General features: G+C 39.0%; 1 protein-coding gene across 1 annotated transcript in view; it reads left to right on the forward strand.

The window, feature by feature from the left end:
* HAPLN1 (hyaluronan and proteoglycan link protein 1) overlaps nt 1–17,816 on the forward strand; it is a 62,778-nt gene extending 44,962 nt beyond the window's left edge. The window contains exons 4-5 of the mRNA XM_075136941.1: nt 8,900–9,202; nt 16,353–17,816. Of these exons, the coding sequence (XP_074993042.1) occupies nt 8,900–9,202; nt 16,353–16,642 (593 nt within the window). The 3' untranslated portion in view covers nt 16,643–17,816. The remainder of the gene's footprint in view (nt 1–8,899; nt 9,203–16,352) is intronic.
* Nucleotides 17,817–25,213: the final 7,397 nt, after the last annotated feature.

The following is a 25,213-nucleotide window of genomic DNA, read 5'->3' on the forward strand; positions in this document are numbered from 1 at the left end:
TCTTGAAAAGTAGAGTACAAAGCATTAGAAAAATCAGTGAAACAGGTCTAAAGAGGACCAAAATTTCAGCTTTCCTTTACTCTTATGAAATTCAGATAAATTTTATGAGATTCAATGCATGTAAACCAGCATTTGGCCTTTTTCCCCAAAGCACCGCACAGAACTCAGCAGTAAACTAAAAGTTGCATGAAGATGTCTCCCTTACCCTTATACTTACCAGCAAGTGTGTGCCAAAGAGAACTTTATAGAAGCCACGTTATCCTTGAAAAGTAGTTAAGAAGAAAAAAGAAAAGAAAAGAAAATCAAACCCCTGGCTCTCACACCTGTAAAGAGGTGAAATTTATGACTCTCTCATTGAGTTATTGTACATTATGATGGTTATATAGTTACCCTGCACAGTGAGACTGGCTGAGTGGTTCTTGGAACCAAATAGATGTCATGGGCTTAGCTTACTTCTTTACATCTATTTTTCCATTCCTGGTTGGAGGCTGCTGAAACCTTCCATTTCTGAGTGCAGAAAGGCCCTGCACCGTTTCCATGCCAGCAGGATAGTCGATTTATTTTGTTCCACCTCACATAATCCATCTTTAGTAAGAATGCACACTGCTCTTTTCAAACTTAGGAGAGAAAGAGAACTGGACATATACATGTCCAGTTTAAGTTGTCTAAACCAGTTTTGAGTGAAGACAGAGATGAGTAGGAGGAAAAAACTTTTTACTTTATTCTTCTCTGCTAGCCAAAGGCTCTCGTGCGTTCAATCTCCTCTTCGCTTGGGCAGGCACTGCAGTGGTTGCTTGTTGCAGCTGCTGTCATTGAGACGAGCCACTGAAGGGAGAGCCACTTCTGCTTGGCATGCTCAGCTTTACAGGAGTGATCCACCTCTCAGGGTGGTTTCCAGCCAACAAGGATGTAAATAAAAATGTGGTAAGTGCAGCTATTTACTGCACGTGAGGAATAGCAAGTGCCACGTAATCCAGGTCAGAAACATGCAGCATCTGTTTAGCTGTGTTTGACCCCAGCGCGTCTCTTCTCCTTTCGCGCTGTTGTGCAGGTCCTGGAGCCCACCCCTGGGTTGCAAGGATGCTCAGTAATTCGATGATATTCTTCTGACATCTCCTTACATCTTAAGTACATACCTCTATCGGGCTTTGAGATACTCCACATAAATAACTATATATCTTGTTCCCCATCAGATACTGGGTTTTCCTTGCTTTTAATAGCATTATGGTATTTTTGCCAATGTAAAAGGGTCAGAGACAATGTAAAATCTTTAAAGTGTTCATCACACCACACATCTGGACAGATACTCGTCTGGTGCCACTTAGCTTTCTGCTATTAAAAGCGAGGAGGTTCCACCATGCTTCCTGCTGTGCCAGGAGGGCTTGGGGAAGGGGAGATGCTGATGGCTGTAGTGGCAGATCGGGAATTTTTGCCTGAAGCTTGATACAAATACTTGTACACATGCAGAGATCCACATTTGAAAGGCAATATTTGATTGATACTAGAGTAAGAAAGCAATGAGAAATCTTTTCTTTACTGCATACCGTAACACAACTGAAAAAAGGAGATTTTTCTGCCTCTCTCACTGTGACTGTTTCATGATACAGTATCAGCCCATTGGATACGAGGTCTGGCTCCCACCTCCTGATAGACACTGTCTGCTCTAGCTTACTGCTGTTACTCTTAACAGTGGCTCCCTCTGAAGTATGCCGACTCCAGCCCCTCCTGTACAACAGCACTACTCCTTCCTGTTTTCCCCCACCTCCACAATAAGGAAATTCGTAAGAATAAGAGGAATCATATTTCTTCAACCAAGTATGTTCCAATCTCTGCTCAAAGGAAAGTTTATATATTTTTACTAGGGTCTGACTAACATAAGGAACAATGTCTTTTTAACGATTTTTGTCAGGCATGGGACAGGTGTCAAACTGTTCATTTCTGACATTATAGAGTGATGTTTCCTAAGCAGACAGGAAAATTTCATTTGCGAAACTTCATGGTAAAACATAACCTCTCAGGAAGTGAGATAAGACTAGGGTGTGTGTCAATGTCAGTTCTGCTTATGGCAACTAAATCCAATGATTCTGGGCCTAAGTTTCTTTGAAGTTTCCTTCTAAAATGATAATGATTAAAATGCACTTATATTTACAGTGGACATATATAGTTGATGGAATCTATTCCTTTATTTGCATGCCCCTGTGCTTATTTTTTCATCTCATCTGCAGCTTTATGCAGTGCTGACTTTAATTGCTGTTTCATGTATTTGGGTAATGCAGAACAGATCAAGGAAAAAGAAATCAACCTTTGGACAAAAATGAAAATATACCAGCCCATCCTAATATTTTACATCTGTTATAAATAATAAGGTTAATCTCACAGTAGGAAGAATTTGCATCAATAGCCTGATGTCCTGAGATGATGGCCCTAAGGTTGTTAACTGGCAGCAAGACAAAACCATTTATATCCAGGAATGCCCGCTAGCAGTGCAAAACAGCTGATCGCTCCAATGTGAGCTCACTGTACAAACAGTATAGCTTTGGCTAGGCAAAAGCATGTTAATATATTGATATGAAAATAGTTGACCTCTACCTCAATGGACCTTTTTTCTTCTCCGAATGTGGTAGTGTTTTATTCTTATTAATTAGACTTAAAGGCCTTCTGGGATTACCATTAAATAAACTGTTCATAATAATTGAGTGCTTTTAGCTTTAAAAAAAGAGTGGAATTAGATTCAGTCTGTATTTGTCACATACCTTACAGGTTTTTGGTATATTTTCTTCAATATTATTTAATGCAGAACCACACCATTTTCCCCCTGCACTAGCGAGACAGTCCTACATAGCAGTTAAAGCTCAGGACTAGGATTCGCTGCAATATTTCATAACCACCAGCTTTAAGAACCATTCAATCATGTCATGATTATCATCCTGTTTGTAGCCTTAAGGACTGGTAGAAGGGCAGGAGGGTTGGGCTGGGCACAGTGGCTGCAAGAAATGTCAAGTACTGCAGAGAGCAGGACACTTTTTATGTTGGCCTTGTCACCAAAGCCATTTTCTGACTGAACTGGCCTCACTCTCCTCCTGCACATAAAATACGGATCATGAGTTTTACACTCTTTGCCAAATGTCCTGACAGTCGAAAGCTTAACAAATTAAAAGGTCTCCTCTGGCAGGTAGATAGTGTTGCCTGAGTCATAAGCAAAGAAAGAATTCTCAGCTTACATTAAATTTTCTTTATGTTGGTGTTTTACTCTTCTACACTAAATTTTCTTTATGTTAGTGCTTTACTATTTTCCTTTCTTATGAATACTAGGCACTGTAATGGATCTCACTACATCAGGTTTGTGTGCTTCGGCTTCCCAGGCATACGAAGGCTCCAGCACTGACTCTCGGTTATACTGCTCAGGCACAGATTTTGTGTTCTATTCCTTCAGGTTCTGCACAGGTTCTATTCCTTCATGAGATTCATGGGCCAGGTGACAAAGAAAGTGGAACAAGGCTAAAATGCCAAAGGCAGATTTTTACTCTATTAGGAATTTTTTTTATAGTTTCTGTCTTCAGGGAGAGGTGATAACTGAATACAGTAGTTTTGCAATACAGGCTGTAAAATAATTACTTTGTACGTTGAACAGTACCAGAAATATGCAGATCTAGATAAAGTCATTAAAAATCTCTGTAGAAAGCTGCTTTTAGATAGAAGCTAACTCTTTGGGTGGCTCCACATGAACCAAAAAACCCATCAGGTTTTATGATCTTGCTTGGAGGTATGTTAGCCTTTATGTCCAAGATAGAGTTAGAAAAAGAACAGGCATCTCTTTAAAAAACAGACTTTATAGTTCAAAATAGATCAAACAAATCCATAAGCTCCATATAAACAAATTCTTCCAAAATGTCACAGCAATCATTTTCTAATCTAGTCATTTGCTCTTAAGTTGGATGTAAGCAATGGGGAATTCATAGCTGAAACCAATATGAAACAAACTACATGGTCTCAATAGCAGGAGAAATCAGATTTAGCCTAATAGTGTATGTCATATTAGTTTCTTCTGTGTATTGGTGTTGCATTCATACACAAAAAGCTATTTTAAATATCCTTTGCGCGACATTCTGTTGTTCTCTTTGCTATAAAACTGATTTTATAGGACACACTATTTCTGGGTGCTTAGAAGACAGCAAAAGTCTTGCAAAAGACAACAGGAGTTTGACAGTCATGACAGACCAATGTAATTCCTTCTGTGACAGGGTAATAGGTCTTTGCAGACACAGCTGTGTTTGCAAGTGCTGTGAGAAATGGTACTTGAAAGATGCAGGTGAAGTAAAAAGTTCAAAATAAAGCAGCAAAAAATTATCTGGAAATGATGACCTGAAAGGAAAATGCTAAAAGAATTAGGACTAATTAGCCTAAGGTAGCGCAAAGAAAGACAACAGTCTCCAAATTTTGATAAAGTCTGTAGAAAAATAAGGGAATAATCTTCTCCCAGGCCAGGCGAGTCTAGTTCGTAGCCTATATTTGTCAGAAAAAAACAACCCCACTGGCAGCTTGGTTACGGGATGCCGTGGGCTGGAAGGACACCATCTCAAGCTTCAGTTTCATTTTTAGGGAGGTTGATACCTGCTAATGGCTCGTGGCCCACCCATGGAGTCTGTGCTGAATGATCAGATATCTGACAGTCCTGACGGGCAGAGAAATGGAGATGGATTGTCAAGAAAAATGAGGGACTTACCACTTTTCATTGAATTTTATAAATCCAGCATGGAAAATTTTGCCATTAACTGTATGGACCTGCCAGCATAAAACTGTACCCTACAGTATAGTATATAGCAAACCCTACTGTTACCCGGTGTTTACACTGGCTACAAGAAAACTTACTTTTCTGTTTGGGCTAGAACTCAAGGAAGTCCATTTCTTTACTCTGGCTGTGAAAAGAACTTTTTTTCCATATGAGTCAACAGAAATTTGTGTTATTTTGTTCTATGTGTAAATACTTTTAAAACTGCTAATTGTGTATGGAGCTGGCTTAATAGACACCCGTAAATTGTTACAGGAGTTGAGCTTTCTAAGGTTATTTCCTCACCTTATTGTCTCGGGTAACCATTACAGCTCCTTGCACTGACAATATGTCTGTAGTGAATGGGTAATTGCAAAGCACTTGCACTGAATTTTAGGGATTACCTGGATATAAAAATCTGAAATGCAAATAGCTTATAAAGGACACACAAAAATGGTATCTTTTGCACTCCCTAAAAACCACAGTAACAGAAGCAGAGTTGTACATTTGTGGAATTGAATGTAAGACATTCATGGAAATACAGGCGTGCATATGGGGAGGATATGTTATACATCTAGTTCTCATGTTCCTATTTGGTAGAAATCCTAATTTCTATTACAATAGTCATTTTCAGGACTGCGGTTGCATTGTCACAGGTACGTACAGAAAGCCTCAGCTGGCCCTCCTCTTTCACTAACAGATTTATTCTCCACTGAATTGATGTGTCTCAGGTTCTTCCTCTCTTTTTTGGAGAAAAGGAGGTCCTTCCCTGGGGGTAGGACCTATTCCGGAGAACTGCGTGTTTGAGCGAGGAGCCACACTATGAAGTCTATATTGTAAATTAATATTCCCATGAAGGCTCCACAAGTGTCTCAGCTGCTTCCTTAGGGTAAGGAGCTGAATCACTAGATTTTAACCATCTGAGGCTAGAAGTTTTTCTCTTCCTCCCTTTCCTAAGCTGACTTTGTTAATGTTTGGAAATGAGTGTTTTGTCTAGTGGTAAAACACAGTGTTGGAGTCAGGAGTTGAGATTTAGTTTGTAGTTTGGGAACAGTAACAAGCCTCAGGACAGCTTTTGTCCATTCAAGAACAGATGGGCTGGATTATATTTTGACGTGTTATAAGATCCAAGACCAAAGAAGATGCTTTGCAATTGACTGAAGTTCAGCACTGCAAAATTGTAACAAGAGGAAGATGAATAGTAAGATCTAGCTATGAATTTCACTGTTAGGTTTGATAGGGAAAGAAAGAAGAAAAAAATTGTATTAACAAAGATGCAAGATAATGCAAAGCTACACAAAACACATACCCAGTCAATCTTGCTATACAAAAACACCAATGGCCACCCCCATCTGCAGGGTGAAATTAACACTAATCAGTTGCAGGCTTGTACTGCAGATGAACTCAAACAAAAATCAGTGTCTGTGCAGTCTACCCGAGCATAGCCCAAAGCTAATATTACAGTTTTGTGCATATTTATGTTATTAAAATGCTGTGTCCCAAACTGTCAAACTCAAGTAGATTTGGTACAAATTTACGTACCTATTTAACCCCTTTAAAGAAGTGATTTTGGAAACCTTAAGGAATCAAATCTGTTTGAATAGTTTCCAATTAATTGTTGCTCAGTTTTTAGAAGTACCTAAGTTTAGATCTTAATTAAAAAAAAGATTTTAGGGTTTTTTTTACATGTATATGCAAATAAGACACATGTACTGGACAAGAAGTCAGTTGTCTGGGGAAGTGTAGTTCTGGAAAAATAATAAATATTGGATTTCTAATAAAGTAATAAAGCTTGGACTCCTCTGACATTTGCTACATTTTTATTATAGCCAGTGATATTTCTATCCATTAGCACTGAGGGGAAATGAATAATTTTTTAAAAAAGAAGTGAGGAGGAGGAAGGAAAAACAGATCCAGAAAGACATGAAACATCTACAGCTTCTTGTTTATGAAGTTACAGTTAACAGCACATGTTGTGTTACATTTCATTCATGCTTTATAGTTCAGAACAGCTAATAACTGAAAAGCCCTTTAACAAAGGATTTACAAAAGGAAAGAACCTCAGCAGACTCTCTAGTTAATTGATGAAGGAGAGCAAAATATTGTTTATTATTACCCTGCCAAGTTTACATTTACATGCTTTATTTTCTTGGACCAAGTCACTGAGGTTTAGTAATAACAAAGATTTTGTTTAACAAAATAACACTTCTTGAACGATAGATGGGCGAGGGAGAGAAGGGAAAGAAAGGAGACATTAAGATACCGGTGGAATAGACACCAAAGTGGGTTTGAATGTTCTGAAAGAAGAATGACTTCATTGCATGGTGACAGTCCTGCATGACCATAGTGTAATTTCTCTATCTTATGCTACATTGCCCCAGATACAAGGAACTTGTGGGTGGGAGAATTCATCAGCAGGGAGAAAGTAAAAAGAAATATGGATGTTTATACCAGTGTAAAGTTTTTGGCTCATCTCATGTTATCTTGTCTTCAGTCCCTCTGCATCCTACAGCACTTAGTTCTAGAGATGTTTGAGAATAAACATTCTGAGCTGGATCTTCTCTGATGCTGTTTTATTTCATCTTATTATGAGACTGGGCTAAAGCCAACTGTAAAATTTAGATCTGGGTTAAGTTTCTAAACCCTGCCAAAGATTAGGGTGGTCTGATCCAAACTTTTGTTTCAAGTCTCTCTCTTCTCTTTTATCAGAGCCACATGGGGAGGTGGTTCTTCAGCATTTTCTGGAACATCTTTCATGCTTCAAGAAGTAATCTTTAACTACAGATCTTTTTCATCAAACAAGCAGAAAATATACTGTGGAAAAATCTGTCAGATAAGGCCAATGACTTTGATTAAATGCTGCTGCTGAAAAAATTCTGGAGGTGCCCCCACATTTCCCATCTCCACTTGGATGTCCTCTGTTATGAGAAGGTCTCTCTGCCATACCTCTCTGCAATGGCTCACCACCGATGAACAACAGACGGCTTTGGGCAGGCCTGTGGCTGATCCTCAGGGGTGGAAGGAAGCATTTGGCAGGTCCATGCTCCTTGCACAGTGGCTCTCCAGCAAGCGTCCTTTGGATAAGCCAGCAGTGCTTTTGGCAGCCATAGGGGTAGTGAGGGAAGGTGGTGTCTCGCATGGGTTCCTACTAGGGCTGTCTCGTGTGCTACTTGGTTCACCATCTGCAATTGGGGAAACCTGTCTTCTGCTCAAGGAACCGTGCTCCCTGATGCCCTCTGTGAGGAGCTCTCCCTCCTTGAGTGGTGACAAACTGCCAAAAAACAGCTGGAAAGTAGCAGAAAAGTCTCCCTAAAACCGCACATGACTTCACTGATTTTATTTCCCTGTAGATTTCCTACTTTAAGACCTCAAGACCCTAAAATTATGCTTCCTACCAGTCTAGCCTTGAAATGTTGTTATTAAGCTGGGCATGATATACCTTCCAATTCCTAGGATAATGTGAAATAAAAGAAAAACAAACAAACAAAAAAACCAACTGTTTTGAACCTCTCAGGAAATCTTGGCAAGGGTCCATGCAAAGAGTATATCACCCTTTTATGTCAATCAAAACATTTCATTTTAATGTCTATGTGTAAAATGAAATAGTTCATATGCCTCAGTACTATAATTTCTTCTTTCTAAATGACTGCCAGAAAATCCCCAAATCCCATCCCACAAAAAATAGAACTAGGCTGGGTTTTAATTTACTTTTTTTAAAATGAGAAATTGATCTTACAGCTGATAAACTGGAATTTTCTGATGAAAAACATGTAGTTGCAATATTTCAGCCAGCTCTGCTCATCTTTAAGCACTCTCGGAGTGCACGAGGGTGGGATCACGGTGGGGACAGCAAAGCTGCAGATGGGAGCAACATGCAGACTTGGCACGTTTCCATTGGGAAAGGGATGAGGTTACAGGGAGAGGAGCCAGCTAGGTAAGGCGGCAGCCCTATCCCCTTCTCAAACCGAATGGCTGATGTGCTGACAGTGCATTTTTCCCCAGAAATAAAACAACAGTCTAACACACATCATGGCGTTAAGCTTGATTTCTCCTTCTGGTGACTGTAAATACTGTTTCCCTTTCTTCTGCTCTTTCGGTGTCCAGTAACGCACCCTCTTTCTACCACCTCAGGTATCGTATTCCCTTACTCTCCACGGCTGGGTCGTTACAACTTAAACTTCCACGAGGCTCAGCGAGCGTGTCTGGACCAAGACTCTGTTATCGCCTCCTTTGACCAGCTCTACGATGCCTGGAGGTCAGGGCTGGACTGGTGTAACGCCGGCTGGCTCAGCGACGGCTCCGTGCAGTACCCCATCACCAAGCCCAGGGAGCCCTGCGGAGGGAAGAACACAGTGCCTGGGGTCAGGAGTTACGGGTTCTGGGATAAAGATAAAAGCCGATATGATGTTTTCTGTTTTACTTCAAACTTCAATGGTAAGAGCCTTCTTCTCCCCTGCCTTGTAAACGACTGTTTCTGTGCTTAGGAGAGAAACTCCAATGGCAGCAAGTGGTATTTGATTTGTCAAAGCTTATGTTAGGCTTGGAAAATGTTATTGTTGAATTTACAAGGACACATGCGCAAAGTTGTCTTTGCCACATGTTCACGTAGATCGCTTTTACAACTCAGAATTTGTATTGGCAGGAGTTTCTAATATCTCTGCTTTCACCCCGTTAAAATTTATATGTACTCTTTTAATGTTGATATATGCCCAGTTTATTTCAGTTAAAGTGATGAAGAAACCTGTTGAATTGAGCTTTCCTGTTGAATTCAATTATAATTATGATGTTTTACAACTTAAGTATATCACCAGAACAAAATTCTGATCACCACTTCATCTATGCTGTTGTGTCAAGCAGCTCCTGCTCATATACCAGGTCTAATATGACTAATACTTCCTTATCAGCAAAGTTATTTCTAGCTTTTATGCCTAATAACTTAGATTCCTAATCTTAGTACATTGCCAAAACCCTGTTCACTTTTGCTCTGAGCTTGGTCTGCCCTAAACCTTATTTTAGCGACTGCAAGCTTTTTTGCTATTAGTAGGTGTTACTTTAGGTATGAAATGTCTTGATCTCAGCTTGCTATCATTTCAGGTTTAATCTAGTGGCTGAAAAGGATTTAGAAAGCATGGCTGTGAATGAGAGGAACGCTGCAAGTGAACGTGTGCAAAAGGAGTCTACAATCCTCTACAGCATCATACTTCTGCATAATTCCTACGCAACTTTGCACATGTTTGGCTTGCAGCCCACCCAGACCAAGAAGCATGGCCTTTTTTGTTTATGCACAGATTGCTTATCCACAATGAAGCATTTTTGTCCTACAGCACACCAAAAAATAAACATAAGCTGTGCTCTCAAAAAAGATGCTCTAGTGCTAAGTCTGCTCCACCCTCTCAAAAAAAAAACCAAAATCCTCATACCAACAATATTAAATTAGGCTGATGTGGTCTAAAACAAAAGTTTAGCTGATTTTTATCATGCTGCATCATTCCATGAAATGCTGGCTCATTTTTTTCTTGCTTCATTTATCCGAGGCGAAATCCTATGTGAGCTCATTTCTTATATGCAGGTTTAACCCTGTGCTACAGAAATAGGAATAAAATAAACAAGCAAAAATAATTAAAATGTGATAACTGCACTATTTATAACGTTTGCAGAGTAATTGTTTGTGACTACTGGTCACTAACTACCACACTTTTCCACACTAGCAGCTGGACAGTATCTCTTAAGGAAAGAGAAAAACCATTTCTGGGAAAAAAAAAATACTGACAAATACTGTCTGTGCATTGATACAGCAGGAGAGAGAAAGAAGGAGAAAGAGGAACGAGGTAAGGTGAGGATAAGGTATACAGGTAGTGGAGAAATCAAAGACAAGACACTAAAATGAGTCTCATCCTTGGTGAGTCTGTTAAACTGACCGGCAAGACAGAATACTACACAGCAGTAGGATGATATATAGAGCTGAGCACCATCTTTTCTAGTTCCCTACAGCTCACTGCTATGGGAGTCTCTCAAGGTGTCAGCAGAAAATCTGGACTTCTGCTTCTCTCAGTGTCTATTGCCTTAACCAGCAACTCACCAGGTTACGTTATCCTCACATGTCCCTGCTATGTTCTCCACTATTCATGTCCCAAGCTTACCTTAATATCCACAATAAACCCAGTCACTCTCCCAAAATGCCAACTTCCTATTTTCAGCTGAACACTTCCGATACCTTATGTATGCTTAACAGCATACGTTAGCTTTCTCGCTGTAAAGGGAAAAGCTTATAATAACCCATTTTGCCACCAGGTTGCAATTGCCAAAGATAGTGGCTACGGGCAAAGAGCTATTTCTGCAACACCCAATATTGATTCTCTCAGCTCAGGAACAGCCAAGGAAAATGAGAAGTGGTTAGGACACCATGCATTTCCAGCGGTGGCAGTGACTGCTGGAGTCTCCTGGCAGTATGAAACAGAGAAGCCTTCAGCTTTATGTCAGGGAGCTGGAAAAATGCTAAGGGCCCCAGGATCAGGGGAGTATAAGGCGAGCTTAAAAAAAATTAATCTGAAAGAGTGTCAGTTGTGGGAGCTGCTATGAATAAAGAGGGTGAGTGAGGTTTAGATTTCTCCTAAGTGGGTTCTTTTTAGGGAAAGAAATACCCCAAATATATTATAATCTCAGGGATCATAAAAAAAAAAAAAAAGGGCTCAATTTTAAATAGTTCAACAATTAAAGCTAAAAAATCTTTGTCTAAAATACATGCAAAGCTTGGTTTTTACCTGAAGAAGAAAGGTGCAAACCAGCAAAATTGCATTTGGCTATTAAGGTGAAAAATGAAAATGTAGTTGTCGATGCAGTGAGTTCAAATGCAGGTTCAGTGTTTTCACTCTGGAACTGTTGACTCCCATCTGTGATGAGCTGAATACACCAAAAAATAATAGTGAAAAAAGGGGGTTTTATACCATTAGTGAAGATTTCTACCTGCATTCATGTTACCTGCACATGGAAATTGTTTTAGCAAAGTTTGATGCAATGCAATATAAAATAATCTTAGTACTTTATGAAATTACTCTCTGCAGTGTGTTTTCTTAGACTGGTATAAGTGCAATAGTTGAACATTTTGTTCTGCCTGTATAACTGCTTCATATTCAAATCACTCTGTTGGTTCAAACTGTTCATGTTTTGTGTCTGTGCAGGCAAAGCCAAAAACCTGAAAATGTTTCATACACTTTGTAAATAGTAGTACCAGCAATTTACCAGTTTATAAGAATATATAATGATGTGTTTCATAAAACAATGCAAAGAGTAACATTAGCATAATGCTATCCATTAAATCCATCAAAATATTGTGAAATAACATAGTTTTTTTGCCTCCATAGAGATAACTGTTGGATGGCAACATGTTTCCCAACTTGCTTTTACATTCCTCATGTTGATAAAGACTATTGAAAATGAATATGCACAAGTGGGAACTTAAATTTAGAAATTCCGTGTTGGAATTTCCTGATGTCTGTGCACTCAGCTCCGCTCCCTTACAGCCAATTTCTCCTCTGCTTTTCCTTCACAGTAGGAGCCACTTTAGTCCATGTTCTCTTTAGAAAAGCTAAAGGTTCCTGCCCCACGTGTGGGACAATCTGCCATGATCCAAAGGTTTGCAAGGGCTGCAGTCCACCCCAATTTCTCTCCCATCCCTGCCCCAAGGAATGGGGATGCTCCTCTTCCATACATTCCCTCTAGAAGGGTTTCTACACGTCAGTTCAGGGGAATAAACACAGCTAAATCCTTTTGTTGCAATCTTCCCCACAGAGCTCAAAGGCATGGGACAAAGAACATATGATGGTATAGCTGAGTGGTTATTCTTTGCTTAATTTCAAAGGGTTTCTGAAGGAGAACAGTGAGTTTTTCAAAGAAAAAAAACATGGGAATCTTTTGCACTGAAAAGTGTTAAGTGAGTTAAATATAAACATATCTATCAGCTCCTCTATAATTAAGCATTTTCAAAGAAAAAAAGGTATAAGTAGAGCTTGTATCACACTTTCTACTCATTAATATTTTGTTATATACTTTGCACACAGAACCACAGTGCATCATTGGTTTGTTATCAGCTCTAGCAGGATTAAGTAAAAATCTCATGTTAACAAAGTTAAAAATAAATTTTAGGGATCACGTTAAAAGTGCAGCTGTGAACAACCTGTTTGTTACAGTAATGCATGTGATAAGCTAACCACTTCTGCCATTTAAATGGGAGAAAGGCATAGAAAGTCGTCTCTGAATAACACATGCTGACTGCTCTTTTGACCATGTCAGAATATGTTATCACTGGGAACATGTAGCCATTGTTCCAAAAAGAGAAAAAAACCTCCCCAAAAGAAAATTTCATAATCTTTCTTAGAAGTGGTTGCCTCTGAGTCACCAGATTCACTGCTGATATTGGGGGAGGAGCTGGAAGAGAGTTTTTAAAAAATGTTCCCACATCACAAATTTTTAACATGTTCTTCAATTTTGAGGAACAATGGCCTCTCTCAACCATTTAGTGTTGCTATAAGACATACTGAACCGAGTCTGCTGAGCAGATGACAGGGTCTACACGTTGTGCAAGCTACAGATACACGCCGCTGGCTGCTGAGAATCCCTTTTATGGCCATATGAAACCACAAATTAGAGCAGTTTGCTCTTTACACAGTAAAACAACCTAACTGATTTCTGTGGCCATAAGCTTTTTTGCGTACACGTCGATCAGTGGCTGCAAAGGCAGGCCTGCACTCAGCGTTCCTCCTACCTGTGCTGCCACCCCCCAGGCAGAGCTTGCTGCTGGCTGCCCCAGCAAGCCAGTAACCTGTCAGGAGTAGTCTCAGGGCTGAGCCCAAGTGCTTAGGTACTCGATGGCTGGCTGCACGTGGAGGCAACCTCTGGGCACTCCACCAAGAACCCTCTTTTGAAGGCACTGCATTAACATTTTCATGTAGAAAATAGCAAATGGGGTCGTACTGCCTTTCTGTGCCTCTGAAGATGATGGCTCACTGTCTAGTGCACTCAGCTGCAGTATAAAAACTTACTCTTAAATCTCTCAATTTAGAGCTGAGCTTGGAAAAATCTCCAAGGGTGGTGCATCACTCAAACTCCCACAGTCACAAGGGTGTAGGGTATTTAGGTCAAGTGCGGAAGTTTTCCTCTTTAAGCTGTTCTGTTACATGCAAAAGCTTAAAATAGCTATTATGGATGGGGTTTGATCAGGTTTGCATAAACCCTCTGCCCCATGATTTGGATGTGGATGTGAGAAGTCAAATCAAGCATGATCATCCTCTGTAGGAGTGACCCAACTACCAGATATTAACGAGAGACAGACAGTTAATGCGTCCCTCTCCTTCCACATCAATTAATAAATACTAAGATTGAATAGTTAGGAATGCTTCTCACCTATTAGCAGGGGGAAAACCAGCAAATCTGTACTGAGTTTATTAACAGGATTTTATTTAATCAGACATTCTGGGTACACGTTGCATCCCTGTGGGATTTACTATTAAAGTTCTCCTATTTAAGGAAGGGGCAGAGTATAGGAGTTTTTATTATTGATGTCATATGTCAAAAACCTGACCTTACTGCAAATCCCTAGGAAATTACATTCCATCGACATATGGTTTGAAGAGCAACTAATAAGCTAGGTGAGCTTTACATACTATCAGTCCAAATCCCTGTTCCCCTAAGCCAGAAATCCTGTTTGCTTTGGGGAAACCTCTTAATAACATAGTAGGAACAGGTTTCCACTTAATAAACATTCTCTTTAGCAACACTTTGTAAATGCTCACAACTTGCTGAAATGGAGTTAAGCAAGCATTTTACAAAGGGCTAGATTATCTACTCTCAACAGTTTTCTCTGGAAATACTGTAGATATTATCTGTGACAGCAATGATATTTTTAAAAAGTTTCTTTTCGACCACAGCTGCAATGTAAATGCCTTTTTCTTTTTAATGGTCTTGTCATGGTATGCTATTTCCAACCTTTTTACAAAGTTAATTCAATTATCTTTATATTGTCATCTGACCTGACATTTCTTCACTTAGAAGAAAGCTATGTGTTTTTTCCAGGGATCTGGAGCTGACATAACTCTTCATCTTGCTCACTGCTTTTTCTTCCTCAAGAAAGTACTCTGAAACTGAGCAGAATTCTGTTTGTGTGTTTGTCTGGTTTTTATAAGGGAAAAAAAAAGGATATTATTTTGGAGTACATTCTTACTTAAGAAGTAAAAAGTGTGCTCTGGAATTAGAAGATCCCCCCATCAATAAATTCCTTTGTTTTTCAGCTAACTTGCCTCTTACAGGACAGTCAGATTGAAAAATTGTGGCTTTATTTGGAAAATATTATTCCTTCAAATAAACACTATTCCTCTGCAATCCACTTCTACCTCACACTTGGTTAATTGTCAAATCAGTGGTGATAGATAACCCTAAGTATAATGAATGAAAGGTGTACAATGAATTTATATTGCCTTGATAAATGAAATTAATGTTAGTATTATTGCTGGTTATGGATTAGTAGGAGAGACTTCCTTTTTGAGCTTTGTTTGGCATATGTTTTCATTACCTTGAGACAGAGGCACATTTTTCTTAGCAGCACTATCAGTTCAATGCCATCTTACAGTGAGTTTATACCCTTTGATGCCTAAAAAGAAACAGAGCTGCAGAACTGCTGTGCATGGTTTTGACGCTGCTAATGAAGACTTACGACGGGCATGGTTTTGATCTACCACAGGCTCCAATTCTGCTTCTGAGAAGCTGTGCAATATCTCAGCTTTCTTACAAGGAAAAAAAAAAAAATTGTGCTTGTACTTAATCAGAAACAAGGTCACCGCCTTGTCAGAGAGTAAAACTGCATGTGTTACCTCCAGCCACCCTCACCCAAATGCTATCACAGGCCAGATCTTGCTATGCCATTCTTCTGAGGGTTTTACGCTAATGCTGGGAGCATAATGTAGAAGTGCATGGCTTTGGATGTTTAACTGATTTCCCTTCTCTGACAGTAAGCTACAGCTGCGTGAGATCTGCTTTGCCTGAAATCTGTGGGGTTCCTCAGACATTTGACTGCGTTGCCATTGGCACCTTGTTGGTAAATGCATCTGGCACCATAAAGTCAGATGCAGAACAGGTGCCTTCCTCCGAATCTCAGGGTGTCTTCCATCACCCCTCTCCCCCAAACTTTTTCCTGATGTTTTTCTACTTCTGAGGAATGAATATGCATTGCAACAGTTCAGTGACCACTGAAAGCAGGTGAGGGTGGGGATGCCATGCTGTGCTAAGTTAGCAGAAATAAATATATGATACTTCTTTTTGTCCAAACAGTCTTTTTTTCTCTACTTGCCTTTTTTTTTTTTTTTTTTACTCCTGATATTTATCAACTCACTATACAAATAATTAAGGCATTTTTAACAGCGCAATGTACAAATTGCACGGTCCCAAATCAACCACTGTTTGATATGATTCTGCAGTGGAACATCCCCATTTCTCCTCTTTCATCCCCATTCTCCTCTCCTCCAAACCGCCTTTATAATATCACATCATCTTAATCACGTTGCTAATGACCCTTTTTCCTTCCTTCTCTTACTAGGTCGTTTTTACTACCTAATTCACCCGACCAAGCTGACCTACGATGAAGCCGTTCAGGCGTGCTTGAAGGATGGAGCTCAGATCGCTAAAGTTGGCCAGATATTTGCTGCCTGGAAGCTCCTGGGGTACGACCGCTGCGACGCCGGCTGGCTGGCTGACGGCAGCGTCCGCTACCCAATCTCCAGGCCAAGGAAACGCTGCAGTCCTAACGAAGCAGCAGTTCGCTTTGTAGGCTTCCCTGATAAAAAGCACAAGCTGTATGGTGTCTACTGTTTCAGAGCATACAACTGAAAATACCTAGAGCACAAAAGTTTTAAATTCATTAAGAACATGTGAAAGATTTCTTTTCGATATGAACTCATGCAAGTTACCAAAACTGTGATAAACCTTTTTTACTTACTGTAAAGAGTCATTTTCATAAACCCAACCCATTAATTTGTTTTTTGTTTTGTTTTGTTTTAATATTTTTGTAAAAGTATCATTCCATAGATATTTTAAATTAATATAATTTAATGGAAGCTCTAGGTAAGGAATTTTTAGAGCCAAATTCTTTAAGCTACATCATCCCAACAAAATATACTTTTCATGAATGGGGCATGCAATAGAGCTTGATGATTGCTAGGGCACAATTATGGAATGTAAGGCTACTCAAAGCAGAAGCTTTTAAAAGCACAAATTTTACATATTTTTATCAGTTTGAGAAACACTGCAAATTGATTATATCAGGAATTTTGAAATAAGATAATCTTTTCTTTAAAGGGGATCAGTGAGGTCTTGCAAAAAAACCTCACAAAAATGTAGGTTAGAAAATAACTGTTTTCACTGGTTTCACATGGGAACAACACAGAGTTTAATAAAAGCAGCTAAAACAGTCTACAAAAATAGGACTAGTTTTACAATTTAAAACCTTGCCTTTCTGAAAAATAAACTCATGGTTCCTTGCATAGGAACAAGCACAATTAGTTCTCCTGAACATTTCAATTGTGTTTTTATCGTGTATAAGTCATTAATAGGAAAGTGAATAATTAACTAATGAGAAAACCCTATTTTCTTCTTAACTCCAATTAAAGATGCCTGAGAAGTGTTGTATTACCTTTGAGTAGCTTTACTGAGTTATTTTTGAACTCTTAAAGGCCATTTGCTAAGCAGCATATAGCATCTACTCAGGGCAGTTGTATAAATGAACTGCTGGACAGAGAAATTGTAAACTTTAGCAGCTTGATTTTACATTAGCCTTTGAAATGTTATTGTCTTAATGAAAGAACGTTACAATATTTAATATTTCTTACCTATTTACACATCACAAGAAATAAAAATTAGAAAAAAAATAAAATTATTAAGTCTTAGAACAAGATTATTAAATAAAATCTGAAACCAGCTATTAAGGTTTAGAAGAGAAAAAACACTTTATTTCCTTACATCTCATTTTTATCTAAAAATTGCATCTGTTTTTTAAGCTATTGATAAAAAATAGTATCCCTAGCCCTGAATTATTTAGTTAATCCTCCTTAGAGTTAACAGAAAAAAGTCTTGAAATACTTCTTTTCACTAAATCTGCAGTGGTCTAGGTGGAAGATGTTTACCTATATCTGCCAGTGTCAGAGATAAACATTCACTGTGCATGGTGCCTAGGATTTTCAGAGCTGCCTAAAGCACTAGGTCCTCCCTAAATACCAATTTGAGGGAATTTGGATTTCTGATGCAATCTTATTTTGGATGCAGCAATTCTTGGTGCTCATCTTCGGATACCTTAACGCAACCAGTTTTTCAGAGAGTGGGTGCTCAAGGCTTTCTGAAAATTTACTACACTTATGGTGTCTCAAGCTGGATATCCAAAAAACGAAGAGGCCACTGATTAAAAATATCTTGGTCTTACGTAATCTCTTAGGCAGTTTTGACATTGTCTATCCAGTATTCGTTCTACCACTTAAAAATGGAGAACTCTTTTTCCTACTCTACGCTTGCTGACTATGAAGATTTCAGAGGACCAATATTTGTATTACGCAGAGTTTTATAGCTTCCCATTTTTTCCATATCTGAATGAGATATAGTGGTATTTATCCAAGTAGGACACAAGTGGTATGCTTTCATGAACAGTTTGGTGTAGTTATTTTCCCATGGACATGAGTAAATAAATCTCTTTCCCGGAATGGTTGTGGTCCTGTTTTAAAACTCTGTGAACAAACCAGGAACAATATATGGTAGGATTGTGGTGGAAAGATACCATAGTGTAAGAGGTGTTATATTGGAGTTCATTCCCATCAAGCTCAGAGGCAAATTTCCATCCTTCTGAGGATATTTGCATCCGCTGTGGATATTTGCTCCTACTATACAGATGAAGCAATCTCAGTGCCAAAACCCCCCTTTTTTTAATCCACTAGGAATTGGATTTTCTTGAAACTTTATCACTTAGCTATAAATAGAGACTTATTACAGGTCAAGCCCCTAAACCCATGTAATCTTTTCTGAACAGCCATTTTTTAAATCAGTGTCCATTTCACACATTTTCTCAGGCCATTCAGAACCTTTTCTGAACCCTTTGGAGAAAAAATGGAAATGGAAAAAGAAATGGAAAATATCCGTACAGGATAAGGAATGTGGTATGCAAGACTGGACCATGACCAAGAGGAATACATGTTATTCCCCCATCCAACCTTCAGAAACCTGGAAAAAGAGGCAGACTATTTCATAGTTTTTTCTGAAGCTTGGACAAGGAGGTTGTGGGATGGGAAGAGCTATAGGGAATATCCCAATTGTTACCCCAGCTAGATCCAGAGTTGCTGTAAAGAGGGAAACCTTTTATGCAGCTGGCTCTATCCTCCCCAAAGATCTGCTAGATCTGGAGGAGGCTGCATGGTTTTCCTATTGCACAGAGGTGAAGAGACCCTCATGAATTTTTTTTTTTTTTTTTTACCTCTCCAGGGAAACCCTTCACAGGGTTTCACCCAGACACATCTTTTTTGCAGGACTGGGGATTATATTTTGCCTGCATAAAAAATGTACACATCCAACCCACTCGTGGGGCTGGCTAAAGTGCCCTCACTGCTAGACCAAAGGCACTGCGGGAAAGGCGAATTCAGCCTTTCACCAACTTTGCAACGCTCTGGAGATGGCTGGTCAGGTCCTAAATCACAGCAATCTCAGGCTTGCCGCTAGCTTATGCCTTCTGCATCCATATCTCCGGGCTGCCGCTGTGACAGCCCGGGCGTAGCATCCCCCCAACCCACCCCTGCTTTGTGCATCACCCACACCCCGGGCCGGTGGCTGAGCAGGCTCTGCACCACCCAGGTGATCCCTCAGCTCCGGGGAAAGCCCCTGAGCTCCCAGCTTGGCAGCACAAAGAGACCACAGGGCAACAAGGAATTAGGTCTCCAGAGAGACGCTGAGCTGGCATATGATCACAGACGGCCAAATTTATCGTTCACTTATGCCTGTAAGTTCGCATTGAAGATATTGCTTGCTAGGAATCATATGTTCATGTAATGGAGTCGCACTATGCGAATTTGCGTTCGTCGTGTTACTTATGAAGAGCCCAATAGTCTAATTTGGGATCAGGCTAGATTTAGATCTGTGTATTGATATGCAACATTATGTATTATTATAACAGATACAGTTAATTGGATAGTTTGATGAAAATACATTTGTATGAAAAAAATAACTAGTTCTGATGTAAGCAGGTATAAAAACCATAAAAAGTGTATTATTACCTGAGAAGTGGGCACAAATACACAAAAAGACACGAATTATATTTATTTTTACAGCTACTGACTCCATTTCCTTTTATAATGTCAAATGTCAGGATGTTTTCTTATTTTCGACTAAGCTAGCTAGGTGCTTGGATAAAAACTTTAAAAAGCAGCTTAAGAACTGGATAAAAGTCTGTGCTATTTTCTGTTCATGAGACAATATTCTATCATTAGAATCAATTCATGTTCTCTGTCATTATCTTGTATTTCACAATGTATCTGAATTTTAATGCCCATGAATTGACAACAATTAAATCATGTTGTTCTTTTCAGTATGATGATTTCTCCTTATTGACTGGCCATTCTTCTACTTCTGTCCCAGAAAACACAAAAAGAAAAGGAATAGATCAAAGTATGAAAATACTTACTTTGCCATAGTAAACAAAGTGATTACAAGACTAAGGGGAAAAAAAAAAAGAGACTACTCTGTGAATATGGTTTACAATGAAAATAAAGAAAACTGTATTCCAAAGCCTTTGTTTTATGCTTCTTTGAAGCATTTTGAAAGTAGAAATGCAAGTACCAATTTCTTCTTTGTGTTCGCTGCCATCTTCTAAAATAAAATAAAGCATAAATAAGGAAGGCTTTTTTTTATATGTATTTGGTTGGTGTTACACTGCATATGCATCACTAGAAATTAGATGTAGAACTCTGTTTCGTGTATGGGAAAATTTATGAAATTATTCATATAATCCTATGGCCTTAGAATTAAAAACAAACAAAAATCACTCTTTGTAGTGTGAAACAAGAAAGATTTCCAGTGTCAAGCAAAGAATTAGTTATTCAAAGCACTCAGTCAGCTTTTCAGCTTCTGTAATCACACTATTTCTGCATTCTTTTATTAATTCTTGCCAGAGAGTTAACCCTGAAATTTACCTACGTTGCACCACTTCGTTGAGCAATACTAATCTTCCAGAAGCTGTCAGTACATTGGCCATGTTTGAAAATAGACGAAAAAGAGCTTAGGAAAACTTGTCACTCAGAATAAGGGAAATCTGTATTACCATTAATATATGATTGAGATGAACATACTTTATTTTCTAACAATTTAGTTAAAACAGTTTTAAAATGGGTAACATTTTCACTTTACAACATGAGCATAAAATTAAAATTGCCTTTGGTAAAAACAGTCCCTCAATAATTAGGATTTTCATTAATAGTAGCAGCTTCCATTGAATGACGTTTCACTATTCAAAATAGAGACACTGTCTGCATGTTTGGAAGTGACTGGATTTAAGGCTTGATGGAAGTCTTAAATAAGACAAAACCAGAAATGTCTAGATTTTCACTTAAAGACTTAATAAATGAAGTAGTAGGCTGCCATTTTTTTTAGCCATTCTCTCATTTACTCACAAAGGATACCAGCAGCTTTCTCTTCAACAACATCAACAGCTAGTTGTTCTTCTTGAAGGTTTTAAGAAGCCAAATCTTACACATTTGTTAGCCATTTTCTCCCCTTTTCAGAAGCAGTTACAAAAGTTGAACAAATATGCTGCAGAGCAGTAAAATTCCTAAGCCAGGTAATTTACTATATAAAAAAAGACCAGATTTCTCTGGGTTTCAAATAAAAAATACAAAACTAACAAATAGTCTTAATTTTAAGAGAAAGGCAAGGTGAACTGATGAAAAATAATTGATACTGAAAAATAATTAATAATTACTAGTGAAAAATAATTACTCCTCTTCCTATGAATAGGGATGGTCCCTTTAAAACAGAGGTGACCTGAAAGACTTTTTAAGAGGAAAAGGGAAAGACAACAGAAAGCAATACTTCAGCTCCTGATCTTTCACACTGAGTTTGCCTTTGTTATATTTTGCCGAATAATTATTAAGCCACAATTTTAAATATATAATTAAAAAAACCAACCCAACAGATTAATAACAGACCAAGACTTTGGAAGGGATTTCTTCTTTTTCTTCGTCAAGCCTCAAACTGGAAACAGGAAATTCTCATTAGAAGTCCTCTGAGTCTAATATTTTCCCCTTTTTTGTCTGAGAATGTCTCAATCCTTAAAGCCACAACAGGGTAAAATGTAAAGTCTGTCTATTTCTTCAATATTGTGCCAGAGGCAAGCAATTGTTTGACTAATAACAACAGCCCTAACATGGGACTCAGCTAATGAATTATGCACTAGCATATTTTCCAGTGTGTCCAGTGGGTATTTAATGGATTCTTTTTTTTTTTTAAAGGCCAGCAAACAAAACCAAAATGCTATGCCTTTATACTAGTTGAATAAGAACAGTTTGGGTTTTACCCTTTACTAAAAAGATATATTGTAAGGCATTTCAGCTCCTTACTTCCTACGCTGCAGTTCTAATATACTGTACTTATATGCATGATGCCATTTGCTTTCTTCTTAATTTCATCCTGATTTCTTTAATAGCTAAAAATTAAAGAAAATTAAGTTTCTGGTTTTCTTTTGTGTAGAAAAAGATCAGATTTCAAAATTTTGAAGTTCCAGCTCAAACACCACATAGACAAATTAAGAAACCTTCATTTCAGCAGAACTGGCTTTTGAATCAGTGGCTGCTTCTTACAATGGCAAACTACAAAATCTCAGCATAAAATGAATTTATGTTCTGTGTTACCAAGCAGGAGCCAACAGTGGCTATTCTTTTTCTTGACTTTCAAGAACATTTTTTTGGAGGTTTTAGTTCTTTGTTAGTGCTCCTGATTTTGAGTTTTTTATTTTCACCAGCAATTAAAACAAAATTAACAAGAAAACCACCCCCCTTAAAAAAACCCACACACAAAAAACAGAGGAAAAGGATGACAGGAAGAAGGTAACAAACTAAGAACACAACAATCTAAGAATGGTGGATGACAATAATATCTTAATAATGATACTGAAATATGAAAAACAAAGGAATAATAATAACAGCTAACTTCACAGTTTCTATTCTCAGAGAGTGACATTGCTTCCTTCTGTTGAAGGTTTGCCAGCAGACCGAGGTCCTCGCAGCTCCAGCGTAGCCCCGTGCCGATTGCCTTCATAGAATCATAGAATCATAGAATAGTTTGGGTTGGAAGAGACCTTTAAAGGTCATCTAGTCCAACTCCCCTGCCGTGGACAGGGACATCTTCAACTAGATCAGGTTGCTCAGAGCCCCGTCCAACCTGACCTTGAACGTTTCCAGGGATGGGGCATCTACCACCTCTCTGGGCAACCTGTGCCAGTGTCTCACCAGCCAATGCCACTTTGCTGTCCATCCTGCACCTTGCTCCAGCCCCAGGAAGGACAACAGGGATAGGAATATCCAATGCAACAGGGTGCTTGCACTGTGGGAAGGGTGAAGTTGCGAAAGGCACACCCAGCAGGAGCTCTGAATTCATTCTGATTGCTTGTAGATTAGGAGAACATGTCCTGTGTAATGCCCCAATAAGCCCATTTATTAAGATTTTGTGAGTGAACATCAGAGGTAGGACACTCACTTGCACACCAGGTTGTTCCACATGCTCAGGCAATTTCTATCATATTGACTTTCATATTTGTGTTATTAACAGTCTCTAGTGGAAGAAATACTTAAATTGATCACTTGACCCTGCTTAGCCCTTCCTTGAACGTAAACATCTGCTAGCTAAGTCTTTCTAAATCTGTGAATGTAATGAAAATAACAATGATTTCTTTAGTTAGATGACAGTTTAAATGCTGTGCACATGGTCTAAGGTCACAGCTACATATGGCTGCATGTACATGAAAAAAACAATCAGTGCAATTAATTGAAGGCAGCTATGCGGTTTTGAAGTGTGTCTTCTGATCATCTCCACTTCTTGCCCTCTGTCTTGTTTTAGAGGGTAATTTTGGTGTGCATGAATTAGATTCCCTTTGGAGGAAACTAAATTGGAAGCTCAAGCTGAGGCGGACATCAAATGCATCCCAGCCAAAAAGGGGATATAAGGGTCTGAACCAATCCTCGACCCTTCAGGCATCTTCAAACCACATCTATAGCATGGATTTTTGTTTCAGGGCCCAAACAAAAATCTAGCCTGATGAAAAAAGTCCTGTAACTCACACTGTGCAGATGAAGGAATCTCAGCACTAACTAGGACAACCTGCCGAACCACTCCTGTTGCATTGAATTACTTGCCATACAGACATAGTACAGATGGACAACTTGGACTGCTGTTTACAAGCACGTGGCCACAGGAACAACGCCCAACAGTATTTCATAACAGTTTTAGTTCTTAGCCACCAGTTTTCAGAAGTATTGGATATGGCACGCTTGTACCTGTAATACAGTCTCCTCCAAGTCCTGGTGGAGGCTGCCACCTGAATAAGGCTGCCATCATACCCAGTGAGGCTTATGGAGGGTTTTGGCTTCACATGTATCCTTATACTCACAAGTGCTTTGCATACCGAAATTAATATTTTCTCTTCTAAATTTCATAAAAAGAACAAACTTAATATACCTTGTTGTGTTTGAGTGGTGTGCGTGGCTGGAGACACATGCTGGATCCTCCCTTCTGCTCTGGGTCCTTCATGCCCAGTACAAGGGATGGAGTGGAAGTGGCTGGCAGTGGTCAGCGCGCAAGTGTCAGACAGTAAAAACTGGTGAACCCGTTACTCCAGTGCAGGTGGTTTGGAGCACAATCACAGACTGTCCTCCAAAGCCCACTCTCCCTTTTGCAAGCTCTCTTGTAGGGATGTATTGGGGTTGAAATATGGTGGCAGCGTTGGGGTCAGTCTTGGACACTGAGTGTACCTCAAAGTACGTGGACATGAATAAAAGATGCAGCCTGCTTTGCCTAAACTCTCCCAAGCTGGACGTTAAAACAAACACATCCTCAGAGCTAGGGAGTTTCAAACATATGTTTTAAAACTGTTTGTGCACAGCCTGTCAAAATGACAATACAAAAATAAGGGGTGAGAGTAGATTTCAGGCTCATCAGACTGTGTCCCAACCTGACAGTGCTAAACTGCAATCATAACGCTTTCGTCACGTTGTTATATCCTCATCAGCTCCCAAAGATCCAGGTAATCTGGTTTCTCTCCATCCATTATAGAAAACTAACAATAAATTTCTTTGCTTAGTTATCAGTGCAGCACAACATCATTAGCATGCACCGAATGTTGCTTGTGTGGAAAGCCAGTTAAAATAAGATTTTATGCTGTTA

The sequence above is a fragment of the Calonectris borealis genome, chromosome Z (assembly GCF_964195595.1).
Source record: "Calonectris borealis chromosome Z, bCalBor7.hap1.2, whole genome shotgun sequence".
NCBI lineage: Eukaryota > Metazoa > Chordata > Aves > Procellariiformes > Procellariidae > Calonectris > Calonectris borealis.